General features: G+C 45.6%; 1 protein-coding gene across 1 annotated transcript in view; it reads right to left on the bottom strand.

The window, feature by feature from the left end:
• PPM1H (protein phosphatase, Mg2+/Mn2+ dependent 1H) overlaps positions 1-21,987 on the bottom strand; it is a 248,213-nt gene that overhangs the window by 140,875 nt on the left and 85,351 nt on the right. Inside the window, exon 2 of the mRNA XM_080659590.1 lies at positions 10,443-10,608. Coding sequence (XP_080515716.1) covers positions 10,443-10,608 — 166 coding nt within the window. The remainder of the gene's footprint in view (positions 1-10,442; positions 10,609-21,987) is intronic.

Below are 21,987 nucleotides of genomic sequence, written 5' to 3'. Positions count from 1 at the left end.
AGGGTATAGGCTGGGCTGAGGGACACACCCGCCCCCGTGCACGAATTTTGTGCACCGGGCCTCTAGTAAAAATATATATATTTAAAAATCAGTAGCCTAAACTTCAGCCCTATTTGAAGCAGGAGCCCATCAACTCTGAGGATCCCACAGGGAAGACAGCCTCATAAGCCATCTGGGAGGCAATGGGGTGGCCCCTCTCCTGGCGAGCTGACAAAGAAAGGGAGATTCTAGACAAAACTTAGATGTTTCCTATGGAGTCCTGCAGAAGAGCTGAGACATAAGGCAGGAAACACAAAAGCAAGGAATGTGGTCTGACGCGTCTGTGCCAGCGTACAGAAGTGGGGACTTTGCATTCTCTTACTCACTGCACAGATGGCTAACAATTTACAACCCCTTCCTGGCTCCTCCCTCCCAGGTGAGCACTTGCCACGATAATGCATGCAAGGCTGAGGGGTGTTCAAAGAAGCCAGTCCGCACGCAGGAGGAAAATTAGAAATTCTTTCATGTGTTTTCATCTAGAGCTGAAGAAATTGAGCTTTGCTAGTATTTGCCATACAGACTGACTCTGGCGCCCTCCAGTGGTAGGTTTGTCAATTTTCTCCGTGAACATGGATGCTCTCTCATACCCCTCAGCTTTGCTATATTATGACCCATAACTGGGTACCTGCTCCCCCAACTAAGTGGTCTTGTCCATGATATTACTAAGTTTTCAACTAAATTACCCCTCACAAATTGGAAAAGAGGTTTTTAAAAAATTTCTGCGAAGAAACTGCTGATAGAAAATATGAGCAAATAAACATGTCGCAGCCGGCACTGAACTCACGTGCCAAGTCATGCCAGTCTAGTCATATCTAACAGTAATAATCCTTCTAGCCAAAAGTATCCAGAATAATTATCATTCCGGCCAAAAGAATCTGAAGTGCTCAAGGACATAGTTGAAATATGGGGTCAGACTCGCTATTGTTAATGATGAACTGTGCCTTGAGATATTTGCTAATGGGAACATGAAGTCCTGGCTTTTAGCAAGACAGTAAATGAATCACTGCATGAAAAACACTTAGACCAATGCCTAGCATATGATAAACACCATATAACTGTTAGCTGTTATTATTTTAAAATATTGCCTTTTTATCCTCATTGCCTTTCGTTTTTAAATATGCACATAAATATGTAATTATGTACTATATGGATATACAGCAGTATAATTACATATCAACAAATGAAAAAATACACTGGGGGTACCTATTCAAAAACACTGTCTTCAAGTGATGGTTTGGAGATGGCTGCTTCAGAAATAGTTGTCTTATGAGAAAGAGTGGCCACCTGCCCTGAAGACACAAGTACTCAGCTCCTTTGACATTCTTCCTCCCTTCCTTACCCCAACCCGCCAGGAATTAAGATCCCCTGAGGAGGGGCCCTATCTATCAACAGCGTGAAAGGACTATCACGAGTGCAGAAATCCACTCTGAGTGAAATCCCATGGCTGATTTCCCAAAAGGCTGAGTCTGAGCATGGGACGCACTCACCTCTCTTTCTCACTGCCAGGTAAAAGGAATTACGTACTTCCCCATTGTTCCCTTTTTCCCACTGGGGAAGCACAGACTTGACCTAGTCTTCTGATTTCCTGCTATAAACCACTACCATATGGCTTGATTTCCATAAAGTTTCTGGCCAGTTTTCAAGGTACCAATGTGCAAAGGGTAACTCAGAATCTAGATTAACTGCGTTAAGCATTTCATCCACAGTGCTCTCAATCATCTGATCTGCACAGTAACACCAGCAGGGGGGGATGAATAAGCTGATGACAGAGCTGACAGGAGGAAAAATTTGAGCAACTTCATAAAGTCCTTCCTAGGACCCATGTTCTGCTGCTGCCTGCTTAGAATCATGCCCACACTGCACAGCTTGCTTCTTTATTTTTAACCATACCTCTCTTTTTTACTAAACTATTCAAATATTTTGCTCCCCAGTGGGAAGAACCCTTAATGTCACCTACTGAAGGGAGAATGCTGCTTCCTTCTCAGGAGCCGACAACATAAAATGGAGATTCCTTTGGTTCAATTCCTCCAATATTATGAGGCAGAGGGATGTAGGATAAGGTTAGCTGGTTTGGAGTTTGTTTCTTAACTGTCAATTTAGCCCCGTATCTTAAAATATTAAATTAATTTCTGATAGGAAGTATAAAGTTTGCAACAGTTTTGGTTTAGTTGTATTGTGCTTTATTCTAGACCAGCAATTTTCAACTTTTTTCATCAAATGGCATGCATAAACTAATTACTAAAATTCTGTGGCACACCAGATAATATATCATACTTTTTGCCAACATGACCAAAATAATAGGTATAATTTTTATTCATTCATACCAGATGGCTATTTTATTGGCTATTGTCATTTTTTTTTTTATTTGATAATCTAAGGCCGTGGTTGGTAAACGGCAGCTCGCGAGCCACGTGCGGCTCTTTGGCCCCTTGAGTGTGGCTCGTCCACAAAATACCACGGCCTGGGCGAGTCTATTTTGAAGTGGCGTTAGGAGAAGTTTAAGTTTAAAAAATTTGGCTCTCAAAAGAAATTTCAATCGTTGTACTGTTGATATTTGGTTCTTTTGACGAATGAGTCTGCCAACCACTATCTAAAGGAAAAGAAGTCAGTGCCTCTGACTAAATAGTCAGGTATTGCATGTTTTAAAAATTCTTGCGCACACCAGTTGAAAATCATTGTTCTTGACTGATAAATTAGCTCAGGAATGTTAACAAACTAATAACTTTATACCTCAATGATATCTCCCTAAATTAATTTACAATAAAATATAAATGTGAAATAATAATGAAATGCAGCTGCAAACTCCACTATTCTAAGCAGTTTTCCTATTTTTAACTAATTTAATTCTAACAACCCTAAAATAGACAGAAACTATTATTTCCAATTCACAGATGAGGAAACGCAGCCACGGTGAGATCAAGTAACTTACACAGGTAACCACTCATCTCATGAGTGGCACAGCTGGGATTCAAATTCAAGACACTCATTCAATCAGATGGCTTTTTCTTTTTGCCCTGATTTTATGCAAACATTGATAATTTAGCAAGACAAAATGACATGTAAGGACAGGATGATGGTAAACAATTTCCTTTCCATTCTCTTATTCACCCGAGTCAGTAAGAGCTGTTGTCCAGTTGCTGAGTTGACAGGGTACACTACTAAATAATTCCTAAATTAAAAGAGAAATCATAGCCCTGGCTGTTGCTCAGTGATTAGAGCATTGGCCCATGGACTAAAGGGCACATACCTGGGTTGCAGGTTCAATCCCTGGATCAGGTCAGATGCGTGCGGGAGGCAATCGATGTGTCTATCTCACATCAATATTTTTCTTTTCCTCTCTCTTTCTGTCTCTCTCTATAACAGCGGTTCTCAACCTGTGGGTCACGACCCACAGGTTGAGAACCACTAGCAGGGTTGCCTAAGACCATCGGAAAACACAGATATTTACATTACGATTCATAACAGTAGCAAAATTACAGTTATGAAGTAGCAACAAAAATAATTTTATGGTTGGGGGTCACCACAACATGAGGAACTGTATTAAAGGGTCGTGGCATTAGAAAGGTTGAGAACCACTGCTCTAGGGCAGGGGTGGGCAAACTTTTTGACTCGAGGGCCACAATGGGTTCTTAAACTGGACCGGAGGGCCGGAACAAAAGCATGGATGGAGTGTTTGTGTGAACTAATATAAATTCAAAGTAAAGGAGCGGAGGGGAGAGCAAGAGAACCCTCCGCTCTTTCGGCTCCGCGGGCCGGATAGAACAGCCGAACGGGCCAGATCCGGCCCGCGGGCCGTAGTTTGCCCACGACTGCTCTAGGGGAATCTGGTCACAAGTGAAGCAGGGAGAAAGTTCTATTTCCTTTAGCCTTCACACTTGCTACAGTGGGGAAATCTACTGTGGAACCAAGTATTAGTCGTGTTCTCAGCTACTGCATACATCTTAGTCAAACCTAATCTTCCAAGTAAGCCAACACCCACGGAGGAGGGAACTGTAAAGTTACTCTCACTGCCACCAACCTGGCAATTCCTGGTTGTAAAGTCATCCTTCTTAACCATGGGTGAGAGTTTCAGTCTCTGGAATTCAGAGTTTTGAGAGAAACCACTGAACTCTGGCTTCAAAGAATCTAAGTCAATAAATAGAAAGGTTATGTTCTTTTCACATGCCCAGAACAAAGACCTTGATTAAGAGGGAAATTTAGAGTAATAAACACAATGAGAGAAATGAAAGACCGTTCCTATTGTTTTTGTAGAGCTGACATCATTGCAGGAAGCAGACTGCCAAACGAGGGCCAAGTATCCCAGGAGTCCTGCCACTGTGGAACCACAGCAACCTGCACTTCGTGTCCCGGGGGTGAACGTCCTTGCAGGAAACAGAGGAAAAGAATAGCAAATCTTCACTCTAGAGAGTGGAAATAGACCCTCCTCATTTCCCTTGCACTTCTCCCCATCCCAACTGGATCCTATCTGCCTAGAATTCCCACAGTGCAGTCCTAGCCTCTGCTGAGAAAGATAATCAGCTTTCCTCTCCCCTGCCGATGAACTTGGCCACGACGGGACACCGCCATCTCCTGTTATTGTAATTAGACGCTGAACTAATAGATACTGAAACCACATACTTTGATGTGTTTTGACTAAATTACATAACATGAGGGTGCCCCTGAGGAAACAGACTTGGAATGCATGTGTCCACCGCCTAGTCTTAAGCCCAAAACAATCTGTTCCAAATAGGGAGTCGGATGTGGGGGAAAGTGTTCTGGTGTTGCCACAATGCCCTATTCTCCCACCCACACTCCTAACTTAAGGGCAAGAACGGTATATATAACTTACAAAGTAACCCCCCCAGGTAAGTGCAGTATCCATCTGTCACCATACATAATCTATATATAGAAAAGCCTAAGTGACCAGCCAACCAGACACGCACTGACCACCAGGGGGCAGACACTCAACGTAGGAGCGGACACCACCGACATGGAAACATGGAACAGACTGATGAATCTCAGTGGGAAGTGGGGGAGAGGGTAGGGCAGGAAGAGATTAGCCAAAGATCTTATAAACTTACTAGAGGCCTGGTGCATGGATTTGTGCACTGGTGGGGTCCCTAGGCTTGGCCTGTGGAATTGGGCCGAAACCAGCAGTCCGACATCCCCCGAGGGGTCCCAGATTGCGACAGAGTGCAGGCCAGGCCAAGGGACCCCACAGGTGCACAAATCCATGCACTGGGCCTCTAGTTATTTCAATATTACTGACTATATTCCCTCTGCAGTAATTTACATTCCATGACCATTTGTAACTGCAATTTTGTACTTCTTAATCTCTTCACCCAGCCCTCCAAACCTGTTCCCATCTGACAACCACCAGTTTGTTCTCTGTATCTATGAGTTTGATTATTTATTTTGGTTTTTATGTTCCACATATAAGTGAAATCATACGGTCTTAGTCTTTGTCTGACTTATTTCCCTTAGAATATTACCCTCTAGGTCAGTGGTCTGCAAACCGCTGCTCTCAAGCCACATGCGGCTCTTTGGCCCCTTGAGTGTGGCTCTTCCACAAAATACCACGGCCTGGGCGAGTCCATTTTGAAGAAGTGGTGTTAGAAGAAGTTTAAGTTTAAAAAATTTGGCTCTCAAAAGAAATTTCAATCGTTGTACTGTTGATATTTGGCTCTGTTGACTCATGAGTTTGCCAACCACTGCTCTAGGTCCATCTGTGTTGTTGCAAATGGTAAGAGTTCATTATTTTTTATGGCGAAGTAATATTCCATTGTATAGATGTACCACCACTTTTTTAAAATCAAATCATCTAAAGACAGACACTTAGGTTGCTATCATACCTTGGTTAATGCATATGAAATGTCCTTCTCTGTCTCTTGGTATAGCCTTAGTTTTAAAGTCTACTTTGTCTGAAATAAGTATTGCTACCTCCATTTTTTAAAAATCCATTTATATTTAAAGTAATTATTGATAGCTATGTAGTCATTGCCATTTAGTTATTCACACTGTTGATCTTTCTGTTTCCCCTTCTTCTTCTTAAAGATGTCCCTTAACATTTCTTGTAATACTAGTTTGGTGGTGGTGAACTCCTCTAGCTTTTTCCTGTTTGGGAAGGACAGGAACTCCTTAACACTAGGTTCATACGATGCCCTCAAGAGTGAACTCATCTGGTGTCCTTTTCTTTATCTCATCCCTAGAATGAGGTACTTGAAAACTGAAAAGCAAAGTTCTTAGAAAAGCTATGCTTGCACTTGAGGCTGGCAATCATCATGATAAATGAAGACTCCTTAAAACCTCTCAAATCAAAGGAAAGAAAACCAAGAATGGTGATTAGTTCCCACAAATCTTGGGAGGTGGGCAGGAGGCTGTTAGGGATAAGGTGTTGCTCAGCAAGTGAAAAGGATCTTTCGTAAGGGACAATCTTATGAAGGTGTCTTTGGGAATACTAGCATTTTATTTATTTTTTATTTAAATATGTATTTTTTATTGATTTCAGAGTGGAAGGGAGAGAGATAGATAGAAACATCAATGATAAGAGAGAATCACTGATTAGCTGCCTCTTGCACACCCCCTACTGGGGGGGGGGGGAATTGAGCCCACAACCCAGGCATGTGCCCTTGGCCTGAATCGAACCTAGGACCCTTCAGTCCACAGGCCGACGCTCTATCCACTGAGCCAAACCGGCTAGGGCAGGAATACTAGCATTTTAGATTCTCTTCCTTCCTAGCTACCCATCCTATGTCCCCAAACAAAGAATCAGAGGCATGGAGATGTTAAGAGGCTTGCAACATTACCCATTGCACTGGTATCTATTTCCAACCTGCCTGCTGTGGGCTTATGGTTCTTCACACAGAAACCACCCACCGTGACCCAGGCACAGGGAGAGTTCCAGCCCCGGCCTGTCACAGAAAACATCCTTCTCTCCTTCATATCCACTGCAGATGTTTCCAAACTTCTTCATTTCACTAATTATATCTCTAACCTCGAAATTTAAAAAGAAACTGGATCCATTACTGAGTATTTTGTGAAGTAGAATACAATAGTTCAACCATGTCTCCCTGCATTTCTTCAGGCGAAAACACTATAGTACAGAACACGTTTAAGCGCTTTTACTTGTATCCCTTTTACGTTTTATGAAATCTTCCAAACATTGCTCCTTTAGTTCTTGACATTTTCCTTATATGTAGATGGAACCTGAAATGACTTTGTTTTCTTTCTTATAAGTCAAGAGCTGCTATTGAGAACTCAGCCAGATACAGGGAAACAGCACTCCTCCGGTAAGTGCCTCACGGAAGCCAGGAGAGGCAGAATATAATGTATGTTATTGTATCCACCAAGTTTTTTTTTTTTAAGTTTTGTTTTCACACAGAAAGATTAATTTGACTTCTTTAGCTAAAAGACTTCTCTATGAATTGGCATAAGAGATGGCTTACAGTTGCCTTAAAATCTTTACACCAATTAATAATTATCTGCAGTAAGAAAAATATCATCTCATTGCTATCCAGTTACTTCTGTGGCCACTCAACATAAGAAATGTCATTGAACAGAAAGTCACACTTCTAGAGAATCCCTCTATCACTGATGTTCCTAACGTATAAAAAACTCCTATGGTAATTCCTTTTTTCAGTGTGAATTTAATGTTACTTTACGGAAAAGTTTGTTTCCTTCAATAGCCACCAAAAGGGTGGTATTATAGATGAAAGAACTCTGTGTAAATGTTTATTTTTACTTTGCTAAGTTTATTGGGGATGAGGAGATCAAGAAAACAAGGAGACATGAATCACACCGTGTAGAAGAAGCCCATGCATCTTCCTTTTGCAGCCTTCATGCCTGTCAACCCTGTTAGCAAATGAGGTAATGGTGCCATTATTTATCCCATGGTCCCATTTCTTACTGAGAGAATTTGCTCCCTTTTCAACCTTATTGTTCTGACGTCTCTGTGGCCGAGGGCATAATTACTTCCCTTCCACTTGGCTCTCTTGTTGGAACTTCTCTGAATTTGCAACTCCTGAAATCTAAACCTCCCTACTCTTGCTCCTGAATTCCAGAGCAGCATTTCTAACGTCTTACAAAATACTTCCAACCTAGGAAGTTAGAATATTCCAAACTCAAGTCATTTCTGCCCACCCCTCACCTTTAAACCTGTATCTGCTCCAGGGTCCACATTCAAGGATCAACATCCAGTAGCTGGAACCTGGCATCTCCAACTCTTCCCTGCCCATGCAATACGTCGTCAGGGCACCTCAACTGTCTCTCACATAATCTCTTCTGAGCCTTCCCTTGCTCTGATCACTGCCTTATTCCAAGCTGCCATCGTTTCTCAGCCAGATTTCTGTTTGAGGCAGACTCCTAAGTGTCCCAGCCTCTAGCCGGCTCCCCTAACCTTCCACAGTGAGCTTCCCACTGCCATCACTGTCTTGTCCACTATGCTCTTGTCTAAAGTCGTTTGGTTAAGACTGCAGCTCATCGGGGCATTAAGTGGCTCTTGTATGTGAAATCTGCTTGCTGTTTCTGTGTCATCACGCTCCAAGCGACTACCCATGCTCCAGCACACTAGAGACATGCCCCACGTGCTCTGACACCAGCCTGTCTTTGCACATGCGTGTTCCCTGTCAGAAACTCCTCTCTCTTTTATCGGCTTGATTCATTCCTATTCATTTTTCTCAAATGTCACTTTCTCTGGAAGCCTTCCGTAACCCAACCTATCCCCTCTCCTCCGTGGTTTCCCAAACCACCAGTGCCCAACCTGACTTAGGCTTCCATACCGTGTCAATTCTTCATCTTTCTCCTAAAAATCACTCCTCTGTAGTCCTGCTGCTTATTGCCTCTTCTGCCTCTTCCGCTCAGCTGCAGGAACTGTACTGAGTTCATTGCCTATCCCCAAGCCTAGCGTGCAGACTCAGTGTTCAATACATGTTTGTTGAATGAAGAAATAGATTCAGCCCTGGCCGGTATTGCTCAGTGGTTAGAACTTTGGTCTTCATACTGCTCCTGAGTTCCAGAACAGTATTTCTAACCTGGACAGGTACGCGTGTGGGAGGCAACCAGTGATGTGTCTCTCACCTAGATGTTTATCTTTCTCTCCTCCTTCCCTTCCTTCCACTCTTTCTGAAAAACAATGCAGGGAGGGAGGATATATCCTCAGGTGAGGATTAACAAAAAACAAACAAAAAGGAGATGGATTCATGGGGGGGAGGAGGAGGGGCAGACCCACGTTACTTGTCTCCTATGGATGTTTTCTTGCTCGGGGGCCCTGTGTCATTACCCTTTCCTAAGCATTGCCATTTCTGAGTTAAGGGATGTCCTTAGATGAGAAAAATCACTGGCCTCATTAAGCAGTGTATCCAGTGTCCTTTGCTAATAAATTAAATTGTTCATTCAGAGTGGAAGCCAAAGTCCTGATAACAGGCTGTTCAGGTCCTGCCAGGGCACCTCACTCCACTCTCATGACCTTTCTGACAACTCTCTCTGCTCCAGCCACATGAGTCTCTTGCTGGTGCTTTAAAATGCTAGGCCGTCCCTCTCTCAGGGTCTTTGCAATGATCTGGAACGCAACTGATAGTCTCCATGGGCCACTCTGTTTCCTAACTCTGAGCTGAAGTAATACTATCAAAATAAATCAGTACTCTTATTTCTTAAACGTAAATGCATCAGGACACTATTTCTTAGTCTACGAAGAGAATCCTAGATCCTTTGCAATCCTGTAGACATTTCTATACAAAAATTCTATACAAGATTGTCAAAATAAGGAGTCACATTTGGGTCATCCATTCGACGTCTCTCCTCTGCAGTACCACAGGACCTGCTGACGGACACAGTACCAATCGTTCCCTATCCTTTCCTGAAATTACTTCTGAATTTTCGGAGGATGACCGCTTTCTCCTTCTGAAACCGGAGGGAGGAGAAGTGCTCTGTGGTTTGTTTGCAGGGCCGTCCGTGGGATGCAAGGGCTCTGGGCCAAGTGAAACAAATTTAATTTGCAATAGGGTTGGGCACAGGCTCCAGCTGGACAACTCCAAGGGACGGGAAAGGGGAGGAAGGGGCACGATCACAGCAGGGCTGCGAGTCAATGGCAACAGTTATTTCCACCCCTTGTGAGCGGCTGCCGAACTAGCTCCTTCACAAAAACCTTGCAGTGGCTACCTTAAAACCACCAAATGTGCTACATGCTAATTCTTGCAATAAAATCTATGAATGATTTGGGTGTTTTATTTACTTTAAAGCTTAAAAACCTACACACCACTTCTTCTTACAGATGTCGCCTTCAGCTCTGACGGGCAGCCTGAGCAGAGACCCCCCACTTCACTAACCCTGGGGACTGCCTTTCTCCTGTCCATGACAGACTGCACTCAGCTGGAACTGGCGGGTGTGGGTTCCCCTCCCAGAGACCTGGGGGCAGAGCGGGGTCTTACCGCGTTCTCCTTCAGTTGCAGCCCCTCCCCATTGGGAAGGGAGGACCGTCTCTTGGTGGAGTTCTTGTTGGGGGTGGAGGCAATGGCCCCCGCTTTCTTCTTCACGGTGAGTACCTCGCAGCTGGCCTGGTCTTCGTTGTGCGTGCTCTTCCCGGCATTGATAACCCTGAGAAGAAGCCAGAAGAGCTGGTCAGACAGAGTGGTTTTGGGAAAAGCTGAGGGCTTAGTCTCCAGAGTCAGCCAGGGCATCTCCACATCCAGCCCAAAACTAACGCCCCGCTTAATGCAAAGGACCTTTGTAAACTGAGTAAACTGATTTTTAAAAAACAAATTATAGTCTGGCTGGTGTTGCTCAGTGGTTGAGCGTTGACCTATGAACCAGGAGGTCACAGTTCGATTCCCGGTCAGGCCACATGCTCAGGTTGCGGGCTCAATCCCCAGTGTGGGGAGTGCAGGAGGCAGCTGATCAATGTTTCTCTCATCATTGATATTTTTCTCTCTCTCTCTCCCTCTCCTTTCCTCTATGAAATCAATAAAAATATATATTTAAAAAAATAAAAATAAAAACGGATTCTATTAGCACACAGGAACACATTAACCAAAGCACTGTCCTGAGCGCAGCTCACCTTCATAGGTGTCTGATAGATGTGATCAACCCCACTGATCCATTAGAGTCAAAGCAGACAAGATAATCACTCTTTTGGCAAAAACAAGGAAGACAGATCTGGGAAGATGGCTCAGGGAATTCTGTTGTGTTTCTCCAAGTGATAAAAAACACCACCACCATCAATCTTACCAAAGACCAAGGCAGTCATTGACAGCACGCTGTAAAATCCAGGGAAACAGAGACCCACAGTTCACTATTGCCCTCCTCACGTTCCCTCTACACACTGAGATGTGAGTGGATCAAAGGTTTACTCTTTTTAAATTATTGTTACCCCTTCGCCTTTCCTCCTGGAGAATCCTCATCACCGTGCATCACCGTGCCAGGCTTCAGGACCTGATGTGTACACGTGGCCACATCATGCTATCACGGCATGCTGACACTCTTTGGCCTAATTACTAAATGTGCTAAGCATGGGAACGCTTCCCAAAAGCATGATTCATTACCCACATACCTTCTGTATCAGGTGACTGCCGACGGAGCACTTGCGTTTCAGTGCCATTTTCTTATTACGTAAGCAGCTGCTACACGGGATTTCCCCAAAGAGCTCTCTTTGATGTGCCAGTGGCTATTTTCTTTCCGAAACTTCAACAGTGTCACAGTTGTGACAGAGTGTGGAGGATACAGAACTCAGTGGCAAGGAAAGAAAGGATGCTCTTTTTGAAGGTAAGATCATGGAAATCCCCTCTGTAAGTGTGGTGTGTACACTGCTCTATTAATCTGGTTGTACTCCTTCCCAACAACTACAGGACAACTGTTTTCAAACAACATTTTAACTTTTAAATTCTGCAATAATTACAGATGCAGAGAAAATTGCAAAAACAGCGCTATATAGATGTATCCTTCATCCAACTACCTCCAGTGGTAACATTTTACATAGCTACAGTACGATATCAAAACAAGCCATTGACTCACACAAAACTCAGACTGCAGATCTAATTCAAATTTCAACACATTTATACAAAACTAGAGGCCCGGTGCACAAAATTCATGCACGGAGGGGGGGGGGTCCCTCAGCCCAGCCTGCACCCTCTCCAATCTGGGACCCCTCAAGGGATGTCCGACTGCCCGTTTAGTCCCGATCCTGGTAGGATCAGGCCTAAACGGACAGTCGGAAATCCCTCTCACAATCCAGGACTGCTGGCTCCCAACTGCTCGCCTGCTTGTCTTTCTGACTGCCCCTAACCGCTTCTGCCTGACAGCCTGATCACCCCCTAACCACCCCCCTGCCAGCCTGATTGATGCCTAACTGCTCCCCTACCAGCCTGTTGGCCCCTAACTGCCCTCCCCTGCAGGCCTGGTCACCCCTAACTGCCCTCCCCTGCAGGCCTGGTACTTCCCAACGGCTCTCCCCTGCTGGCCTGGGTCCCCCACAACTGCCCTTCCTGCAGACCCAGTCACCCCCAACTTCCCTCCTCTGCCGGCCAGGTCACCCCTAACTGCCCTCCCCAGCAGGCTTGATCACCCCCAACTGCCCTCCCTTGCAGGCCTGGTGCCTCCCAACTGCCCTCCCCTGCTGGCCATCTTGTGGTGGCCATCTTATGTCCACATGGGGGCAGGATCTTTGACCACATGGGGGCAGCCATCTTGTGTGTTGGAGTGATGCTCAATCTGCATATTACTCTTTTATTAGATAGGATAGAGGCCTGGTGCATGGGTGGGGGCCAGCTGGTTTGCCCTGAAGGGTGTCCCGGATCAGGGTGGGGGTTCCCTTGGGGTGTGGGGGGCCTGGGCGAGGGGCCTGTGGTGGTTTGCAGGCTGGCCATGCCCCGCAGTCACCCAAGTGGAGGCCCTGGTATCTGGGATTTATCTTCTACAATCAAAACTTTGTAGCCTTGAGTGGAGCTAAGCCTCCTGCTTGCTCCATGGTGGCAGCCATTTCTGTTGGGATTTATGTATCTTCTATAATTGAAACTTTGTAGCCTTGAGCAGAGGCCAAGGCAGGCCAGGGCTGCAGAAGCTTGGCTTCCTCCATCGCCGGGGGCAACCCTAGCCTCCTGCTCTCTCCAGCTCCGTGGCTGCCGCCATTTCTGTTGGGCTTTATTTATCTTCTATCATTGAAACTTTGTAGCATTGAGTGGAGGCCTGGACCGGCAAGGGCAGGCAGAAAGCTTGGCTTCCTCCATTGCCAAGGAAACCTAAGCCTCCCTCCTGCTCTCTGTGGCTGCAGCCATCTTGGTTGGGTTTATTTGCATATTCCCTCCTGATTGGCTGGTGGGCATGGCTGGTGGGTGTAGCAGAGGTACGGTCAATTTGCATATTACTCTTTTATTAGATAGAATGGTCTTGAGTTTTGAAAACTGTATACATCTCCATAAGCCAACACACACACACATACACACCACAACCAAACGGGAAATGGAGAGCAAATTGAGATGTGAGTGCTGCAAGATCTAAGGGAGCAGGGTTCAAGCACTCTTCTGCCGAACCTTGGGGTTCCATGGAGGTGTCTTATACATTTTAACATTTACTTTAAATTTCTTCTTTTACATGTATAAGCATTTTGGGGGGAAAGGCAATAATTCAAAAATTCATTCCCATCTGTTACACATGAACAGATATGTGCTGGTTTATATACTGTTGGCAGCCTTGGCATATTCTATCTTTCTTCTTTCAGTCACCAGTATCACTTGACTGAAAGGAGAGCTGTTTTGCAATTATAGTCTCCCCCGCTTCCCCAATATTCATGAATTTTGCGACCTTGGATTCAACCAACCCTGGATCGAAAACAGTATTTTCAATATGTGGTTGGGAATCTGTGGATGCGCAGGGTCAACTGTGTGCCTTGTTCTTCCCCATTTTGTATGATAAGGGACTGGAGCACCCACAGATTTTGTATCTGCTGGGGTCCTGGAACTAATCCCCCCACCTTGGATACTAAGGTACAACTGTACTTACCTATATGTTCGAGGAAAATGACCGTTATCAGTCATCTATTATCTCCCTATTTCAAATGTCTATATTCATCAAAACTGCTTCATCATTCTTATTAGGTTTATTATAAACTAGAGGCCCGGTGCATGAAATTCGTGCAGGGGGGGGGGGTGTCCCTCAGCCCAGCCTGCAACCTCTCCAATCTGGGACCCCTTGAGGGATGTCCGACCGCCCATTCAGGCCCGATTCCACTGGGATGGGGCCTAAACGGGTGGTTGGACATCCCTCTCACAATCCGGGACTGCTGGCTCCCAACTGCCCTCCCCTGCAGGCCTAATCTCCCTGCAACTGCCCTCCCTCCCCTACCAGCTTGGTCCCCCACAACTGCTCTCCCCTGCAGGCCTGGTCCCGCCCAACTGCCCTCCCCTGCAGGCCTAGTCCCCCCCCAAACTGCCCTTCCCTGCAGGCCTGGTCCCCCCCCACTGCCCTCCACTGCAGGCCTAATCCCCCCCCAACTGCCCTCCCCTGAAGGCCTGGCCCCGCCGAACTGCCCTCCCCTGCAGGCCTAGTCCCCCCCCAAACTGCCCTCCCCTACAGGCCTGGTCCCGCCCAACTGCCCTCTCCTGTAGGCCTAGTCCCCCCCGAAACTGCCCTTCCCTGCAGGCCTAATCCCCCCCCAACTGCCCTCCCCTGCCGGCCTGGTCCCACCCAACTGCCCTCCCCTGCAGGCCTAGTCCCCCCCCCAAACTGCCCTCCCCTGCAGGCCTGGTCCCCCCCAACTGCCCTCCACTGCAGGCCTAGTCCCCCCAATTGCCCTCCCTTGCTAGCCTGGTCCCCCTCAACTGCCCTCCCCTGCAGGCCTGGGTCCCCCCACAACTGCCCTCCCTTGCTTGTCTGGTCTCCCCCAACTGCCCTCCTCTGCTGGCCTGGTCACCCCTAAATTCCCACAACTGCCCTCCCCTGCTGGCCATCTTGTGGTGGCCATCTTGTGTCCACATGGAGGCAACCATCTTTGACCACATGGGGGCAGCCATCTTGTGTCTTGGTGTGATGGTCAATTTGCATATTACTCTTTTATTAGATAGGAGGATTTCAACTTAACCATATTTTTTAAACAAAAGCCTACTTTTACTCAGTTTACATTTTAAAAAATAAAGTAGATTATTGCTTACAGAGTTTGAAAACCTTTGTCTGGGGGCGGGGTGGGGGGCGTGTGTAAGAAGTGGGATCCTTGCCCATCTCTGTGAGTCAGCTCTGCCTCTGGAGCCGAGGTCCTCTTGAGGATGAAAGGATGGGGGAAGGGGAGTCCAAGGTCTAGTTTCTAGCCCACCTTCACTGACTCTAAGGAGGAGGCACTTGCATACGGTTGAAGAATATAATGTGGTTCTCGAAGACACAGTGAAGCTACCTGCTTGATGACTATTAATATTACCACACTTATTACCTGAGCCAAATAACTCATCCCAGGGCCCAGAGCCAGGAAGTGGCACAGCTGGGATTCAGAATGAGCCCTACCTTGACCCCCAACCCAACCCCTTCCTGCTACATGTGGGACTCACATCCGCTGTGTCAGCCAAGCTGACATGTGGGGAAGCACAGGGTCAGCAGACAGGCAGGCTCGGGCCCAGCCCTGCGAGAAAGGGGATTTTCTCCACGCTTCTCTGGCCATTGGAGGAGTCCGAGAGGGGGCTCAGAGGAAGGAGGAAGGATGGGTAGTCAGATCTGCTCATCTCTACAGGAGTCCAGGCTTCATCCAGGGGTTTGCAGCTGGAGCTCATAAGAGAACATGCATTTGACTGGAGTTTCCTTTATACCCATCCTTAGAGAACAAAATCAGGCAGAAGGCGGAGGTTCAAAAATACCACCTGCCACTTCCCAGTCACTGGTGGTGAGTCCCACGCAACATGTGCAGTGGACTGTTTACTGAATGGGGATGTCACACCCCATGGCCTCCCACGTGAGTGCCTTCCCCAAGGACAGCTGAAGTGGAGGTGTGGCGGGGAAAACCAGTTCGTGACAACGGTCCCCTCATACTGTCCTCTGTACAAGAGCCTCACTGCTATTTCTAAAACTTGGCATCACCCTGACCACTGGCCCCTAAACTTATGCGGTAGTCAGGTCTTTTTTTTTTTCCCCCCCAACAAGAAAAGCATCACTGATCTCCAATAGCTACATGCCAGGCTGACTCATCGGCCACTGCTGTTTTCCAACAGCCAACAAAGCTACTATAATTACACAAATCACGAAGCACTGTCCCTGAAGGTGCTTATCTCCTATTTCTTGGCAGATATTAAACTCCAAAGTTGACTGAACCTCAGCAAGAGAGCCTAGAAACTTTATTTTATGCACGAGAAGCCCGGGGCCCTGAAAGGCCGAGACTAGTGCATGGTCACACGGCCGAATACAGCACAGCTGTGAGCACACGTATGCGCTCCCAGCACTTTCTGCTGCAGCTCTCAGTGGCATTATTTTCCTATCGTTTGTCTATTCTTATCAGCCCCTGGTTCAGAGGGCTGTATTGCAAATGAATGACTCATCAAAGCCGGGGAAGCTAGGAAAGAACAGTCACGGGTGGCCTTACTTGGCCATTTCTTGTTGAATACAGCCTGTGAATGACACTAATGAAATATCACAAAGGCAGAAATGGCAGCCTGGTGGGAAGGGAGCAGCCCCAACCCTGAAGCATAGTCAGGTCTAACCTGATTATTCTTCAGATGCTAAGGTCATATTAAATGAAAGCCACTGACTTTTTAAAAAATACAACTCTTGGTCTGGCTGGTGTGGCTCAGTGGTTGAGTGTCCATCTATGAACCAGGAGGTCACAGTCTGATTCCCGGTCAGGGCACATGCCCAGGTTGGGGGCCTGATCCCTGGTGTGGGGCATGCAGGAGGCAGCTGATCAGTGACTCTCTCTCATCATTGATGTCTCTCTCTCTCTCTCTCTCTGTCCCTCTCCCTCCCTCCCTCTCTGAAATCAATAAAAATATATTTAAATAAATAAAAAATACAACTCTTATCCCATATTTTATATTATTTCAAATTCCTTTCTCCATACAGACTTAAGAGAAAGTCCTGATTCTTCTCAATTTACTTTGCTTTAAAGATCTTGACCTCTATCAACTTACCTATTTGATTTTGTTCAAAGGCAAATGCTTTATTTACTAAATGTAAATGAAACCTTTAGTTAAGTATAAATTGAGAAAAACTTTGCTTCCAAGCTAAGGAGTATCATGCTGTTAATAGCTTTGTCTGTAAATGGAAGCAGCTGTATCAGTAGCTAACTCCCTTCTTGTCCTGTGCTCCAGCGTAAAGTCAGCACTGTCTTGTGTCTTGAGATAAACCAGAATGACTATTCAATGTGCATTCTTTTTTTAAAAAAAAGACTCTTTATTGATTTTTAGAGAGAGGAATGGAGAGGGTAAAGTAGAAAAGGAGGGAGGGAGAGAGGACAGAGAGAGAGGAGAGAGGGAGAGAAAGGGAGAGAAAAGGAGAGAGAGGGAGAGAGAGGGAGAGAGAGGGAGGGGAGGAGAGAGAGAGAGAGAGAGAGAGAGAGAGAGAGAGAGAGAGAGAGAAACATCCATTTGAGAGCAAAATACCCAAAACACCAATGGGCTGCCTCCTGCATGCCCCCCACCAGGGTACCAAGCCTGCAACCCGGGCATGTGCCCTGACGGGGAATCAAAATGGCAACCTTTCAGTGCACGGGACAATGTCCAACCAACTGAGCAACACTGGCCAGGGCTAGATATGCATGTTTTATCTGAACAATACCTACCCAAGATGCTTAATTTTAAGACATTAAAACAAAATGCTGGTAGACCACAAATCATGCCTGTGTTCTTTACTACTATGCTTTGTTACTTTCAGTTTAATGTGAAGGAAGCCATTTTCCTGCTTTGTAGGAAATTGGATAATGAGGTCATCAAAGATAGATATGGAGTCATGGTAGTGTCTTACATTTGTTAAGCACTTAACTATGTGCCAGGAACTGCTGTTAGCATTTTACATTTAGAAATTAACTCATTTCATTCTCTTGTCAACTCTGTGAGTTAGTCACCACTATTCTTCCCTTTTTAATGATAAGTCGCAGCTAGTGGAAGGCAGAGTGTTTGGTCAAATAACTTCAGGAAACCTCAGTTCCTTAGCAGTACTTAATGGATTACATTGTATGTGTGTGTGTACACGTGTGCTCACACGTGTGTGTGTGTGTGTGTGTGTGTGTGTGTGTGGAGGAGGGGGATTTTAGTCATGTAAAATTAAGAGTAGGGTAATTTTGTACTTAGGATTAAAATTCAGGTGGGAGATATATTAGAGGGTGAAGAGGATAAATACAGAAAGTTAACATCCAGTCAGGTCTTTCAACTCTTAGGAGATCATGAAACATTTGCCCTGGAAGAGAGACATAAGATAAACTCATTTATGGACTGCGTTAACCTTCTAGCCTATACTGAATTGAACCAAAGCACCTAGATTTTTTCCTCTTATAAAACCAGGTAAACACAGAATTTTAAGTACTTGGAAGTCAAAAATGCTCTGTATATCAGATACAGCTTGCAGCTACGACCTGGATGCCAGGAATGAACATGACCATGATCTTTGAATCAGAGCAATAGCAGAACCTATTTAGAAAGAGCAAGTGATTCATTCTATGCTCCTGGCATACATCTGGGGAACCTGTTTCCTCTTTTCTACTTGTGAAATACTCTAGCGACAAATTTTTAAAATATCAAGTCCACCTGAATTTTAGCAGAAAAATCCTGCTTTAATTTTTTTTATTTATTTATCCTCACCAGAAGATATTTTTTAAACAGGCTCTACCTTTAAAAAAATATTTTACTGATTTCATAGAAGAAGGGAAAGAGAGACAGAAACATAAATGATGAGAACCAATGATCGGCTGCCTCCTGCACGCCCCCTGACTGGGGATCGAGCCTACAACCTGGGCATGTGCCCTGATGCAGGAATCAAACCGTGACCTTCTGGTTCATAGGTCAATGCTCAACCACTGAGCCACACCCACTGGGTTCCTTTGATTTTTTAGAGAGAGTGGGAGGGAAGGAGGAAGACAGAGAAACATCAATGTGAGAGAGACACATCAATTGGTTGCCTCCTGAATGTGCCCTGACTGGCGCCAGAGATGGAACCTGGAACCCAGGTACGTGTCCTTGACTGGGAATGGAACCAGAAACCCTTTGGTGGGGAGGCCAACACTAATCACTGAGCAACACCAGCCAGGGCAGAAAGTCCTGCCTTTGATTGCAATTATTATCAAGTTATTTTCCTTTTCATCTGCTCAAAACTTTGACTACAAGGACACTCATCTGATAATGACACATGGGACAGGTCCCTATTACTAAACAGAGACAAGTGAATACTCTCAAGCATTGTCAGTAGTGAGCCCTGTCTCAAAGGCCACTGGTCCAGAGAACTCACAGCGGAACGTTTTTCAAAAGGATTTACAAAAGACAGTCCATCAACAAAGGCCAGTCACAGTTGACATGTTTCCAAGGATTCCCATATGTCATGTATATGCTAAACATCTGATGGGTGTCAAGTCCTTCATCACCAACACCCTCCCCCTCCCCACCATGAAGATATTGAGGTACATGGCAGAGTGCACAAGGCACCAATAAGGACAGCAGTCATACAGACCTAGTCCAAACTTGGTTTCCGCAAATTATTAGCTCTAGCTGTGTGTCACTGCCCACGTTACTCTCTCCCTCTAAAATGGGGATGGTAAGTCACTTCTATTTATAAGCGTTGTAAGAAGTAACTGCTCTGGCATAAGAAGTATTTAACAGTGCCTGGCACATAGTAAGTACTCGATATAATTTATTAAATAATAATAAATCAAATACAAAGCTATACACCTGTTCCGTTGGGCCCAGGGGACTTTACCCAACCATGCTAGTTTAAAGAGAATCTCCCCCTCCCCTTTCCATCAGCAGCCCTCTGCCTGCCTCAAGGACACATGGCCGCCTCCGGGCCCACAGAGCCTTCACATGGCTTGGCATGACACCTCCCAGAACAGGGACCCTGAGCAGGCTCCCGCTCCTCCGAGTCCTCTTCTCAATGTTATTGCAACACTCAAGCCACACGTGTGACGGTGATGTGCACACAGGCGAACACTCACACAGTTATGAACATGCCGCTGCTAGATTCCCACCCGGACCTGCCCACAGATTCGTCTCTGACCCCAGGGCTCCTGGATTCCAGAGCTCTGGTCCCAGATCTACAGAAAAAGACCAACCTTGGTTTAATTTGGATTGTGTTGTTGTTGTTGTTGTTGTTACATTGTTTTGTTTTTTAAAGAGAATAAAAACCTGAACAGTTTAGACTAATAAGTTTACACTAAGTGTTAATACTTCTAAGCAGGCAGCGACTGCGCTGGTAAGAAAGAGGAAGTGTTCTATAAAGGCCATTGCGTGAGGTAAGAGAATGCTGATTCAGGAACAACTGAGAAGCAGACAGCAAAAGGCTGTAGGGAGAGGGGTGTAAATGAATCATTTATGGAAGACCAAATACAGCTATCAATTATTAAAACCCTCTTCTAGGTAACCTCTTAGGCAATGCTTCCTGTGATTCTCTTAGGTGGTTACTGACCCCCCCGATACGCTGGAACATAAGGACAAATGAAGTCCTAGCTCCAAGGGAGCAAATAACCACTCCTTCTCGGTTGTACTGGAAAACCAAGGCTCTGACTAGGAAACTAAGCCTCAGAAAAAGTAGCCAGCCTTCCACCAAGAATAACAGCTTCTCCCAGACAGCCTCAGCCACCCTGGGTGGAGGGGAAACAGAGGCCCTCCCAGCCCATTCAGTTAACAGTCAGTTGGGTGTTACCAGGGAGGAGAAAGGACAGTATGGAAGGGAAGGGAATTTCCTAGTGCTTGGCTTTTGCATTTTGGAAGGTGACTACTCGTAAGTGCCAACACATGGAGGAGAGAGCATGGTTGAGAAGGCAAGATAAACACAGACCAGGAAAAGAACACATACCTGCAGGTCTTCTCCCATCATGGACCCTCGGGTTCCCAGGCCCCAATCAGGGAGTTACAAACTGGGGTCTTGGGATTCACATTCAGGCTGCTATTTTTAAATTTTTGCCCGCCAAGTGTTTTTGTTCTTGCCGTTTTAATATGTTTTATTGATTTCAGAGAGAGGAAGGGAGAGGGAGAGATAGAAACATCAATGATGAGAGAGAATCATAGATCAGCTGCCTCCTGCAAGCCTCCTACTGGGGATCAAGCCCCAAACCCGGACATGTGCCCTGACCTGGAATTGAACCGTGACTTCCTGGTTCATGGGTTGATGCTCAATCACTGAGCCACACCAGCCAATTTTTTTAAAGGTGAATTAGTTATCAACATTTAAAAATACTTAAAAATTGGGATATTTACATTTAAAAATCTTAAAATTTCCCATTTATCTTGAAAACTAATGCATCTGGCTAAACACCTGTCCAACTCTTGTGTGACAACATTCAGCTGGATGTGAGGGGAGGCAGTCCCAAGAGATAGGACATCTTCACTAGCTCAACCCAGACCTCACGCTGTCCACCTCTGCACCAACCTAGCCCCAAAAGCATTTGACTCTGCAACCCTGAAATCAGATCTCTGTGACTTCATAAATAAACCAAGACAACAATTAGATGGATAGTATATATTCACCATATTGACTGAAATAATTACTTTTAAATATTTATTGTGTAACCAAATAGGGATAAACCAAGACTAGGACATGCTTTCTGCTTTCAATGAGCCCACAACCATCGGTAATAGAGAGACCTTCTTACAAATAACCACAATTTGCTCTGGTTGATGCCATTCTCAAGGTTCGTGTCACAGGGGATCTGAGAAAGCAGAGGGGAAGACAATTCTGCAAAGGAAGAGTCAGGGAAAGTGTCCCAGATGAGGTGGCATGGGGCTCAGTCGCATGGAATGAGGGAGGAAATCGATAGGGAAGACAAGGAAAGGCACTCCAAGCAGAGGAGCAGTCATAAAAATAGGGCGA

This window comes from Plecotus auritus (assembly GCF_963455305.1).
Source record: "Plecotus auritus genome assembly, chromosome: 3".
Taxonomy (NCBI): Eukaryota; Metazoa; Chordata; class Mammalia; order Chiroptera; family Vespertilionidae; genus Plecotus; species Plecotus auritus.
This window is presented reverse-complemented; position numbering and strand designations above follow the sequence as displayed.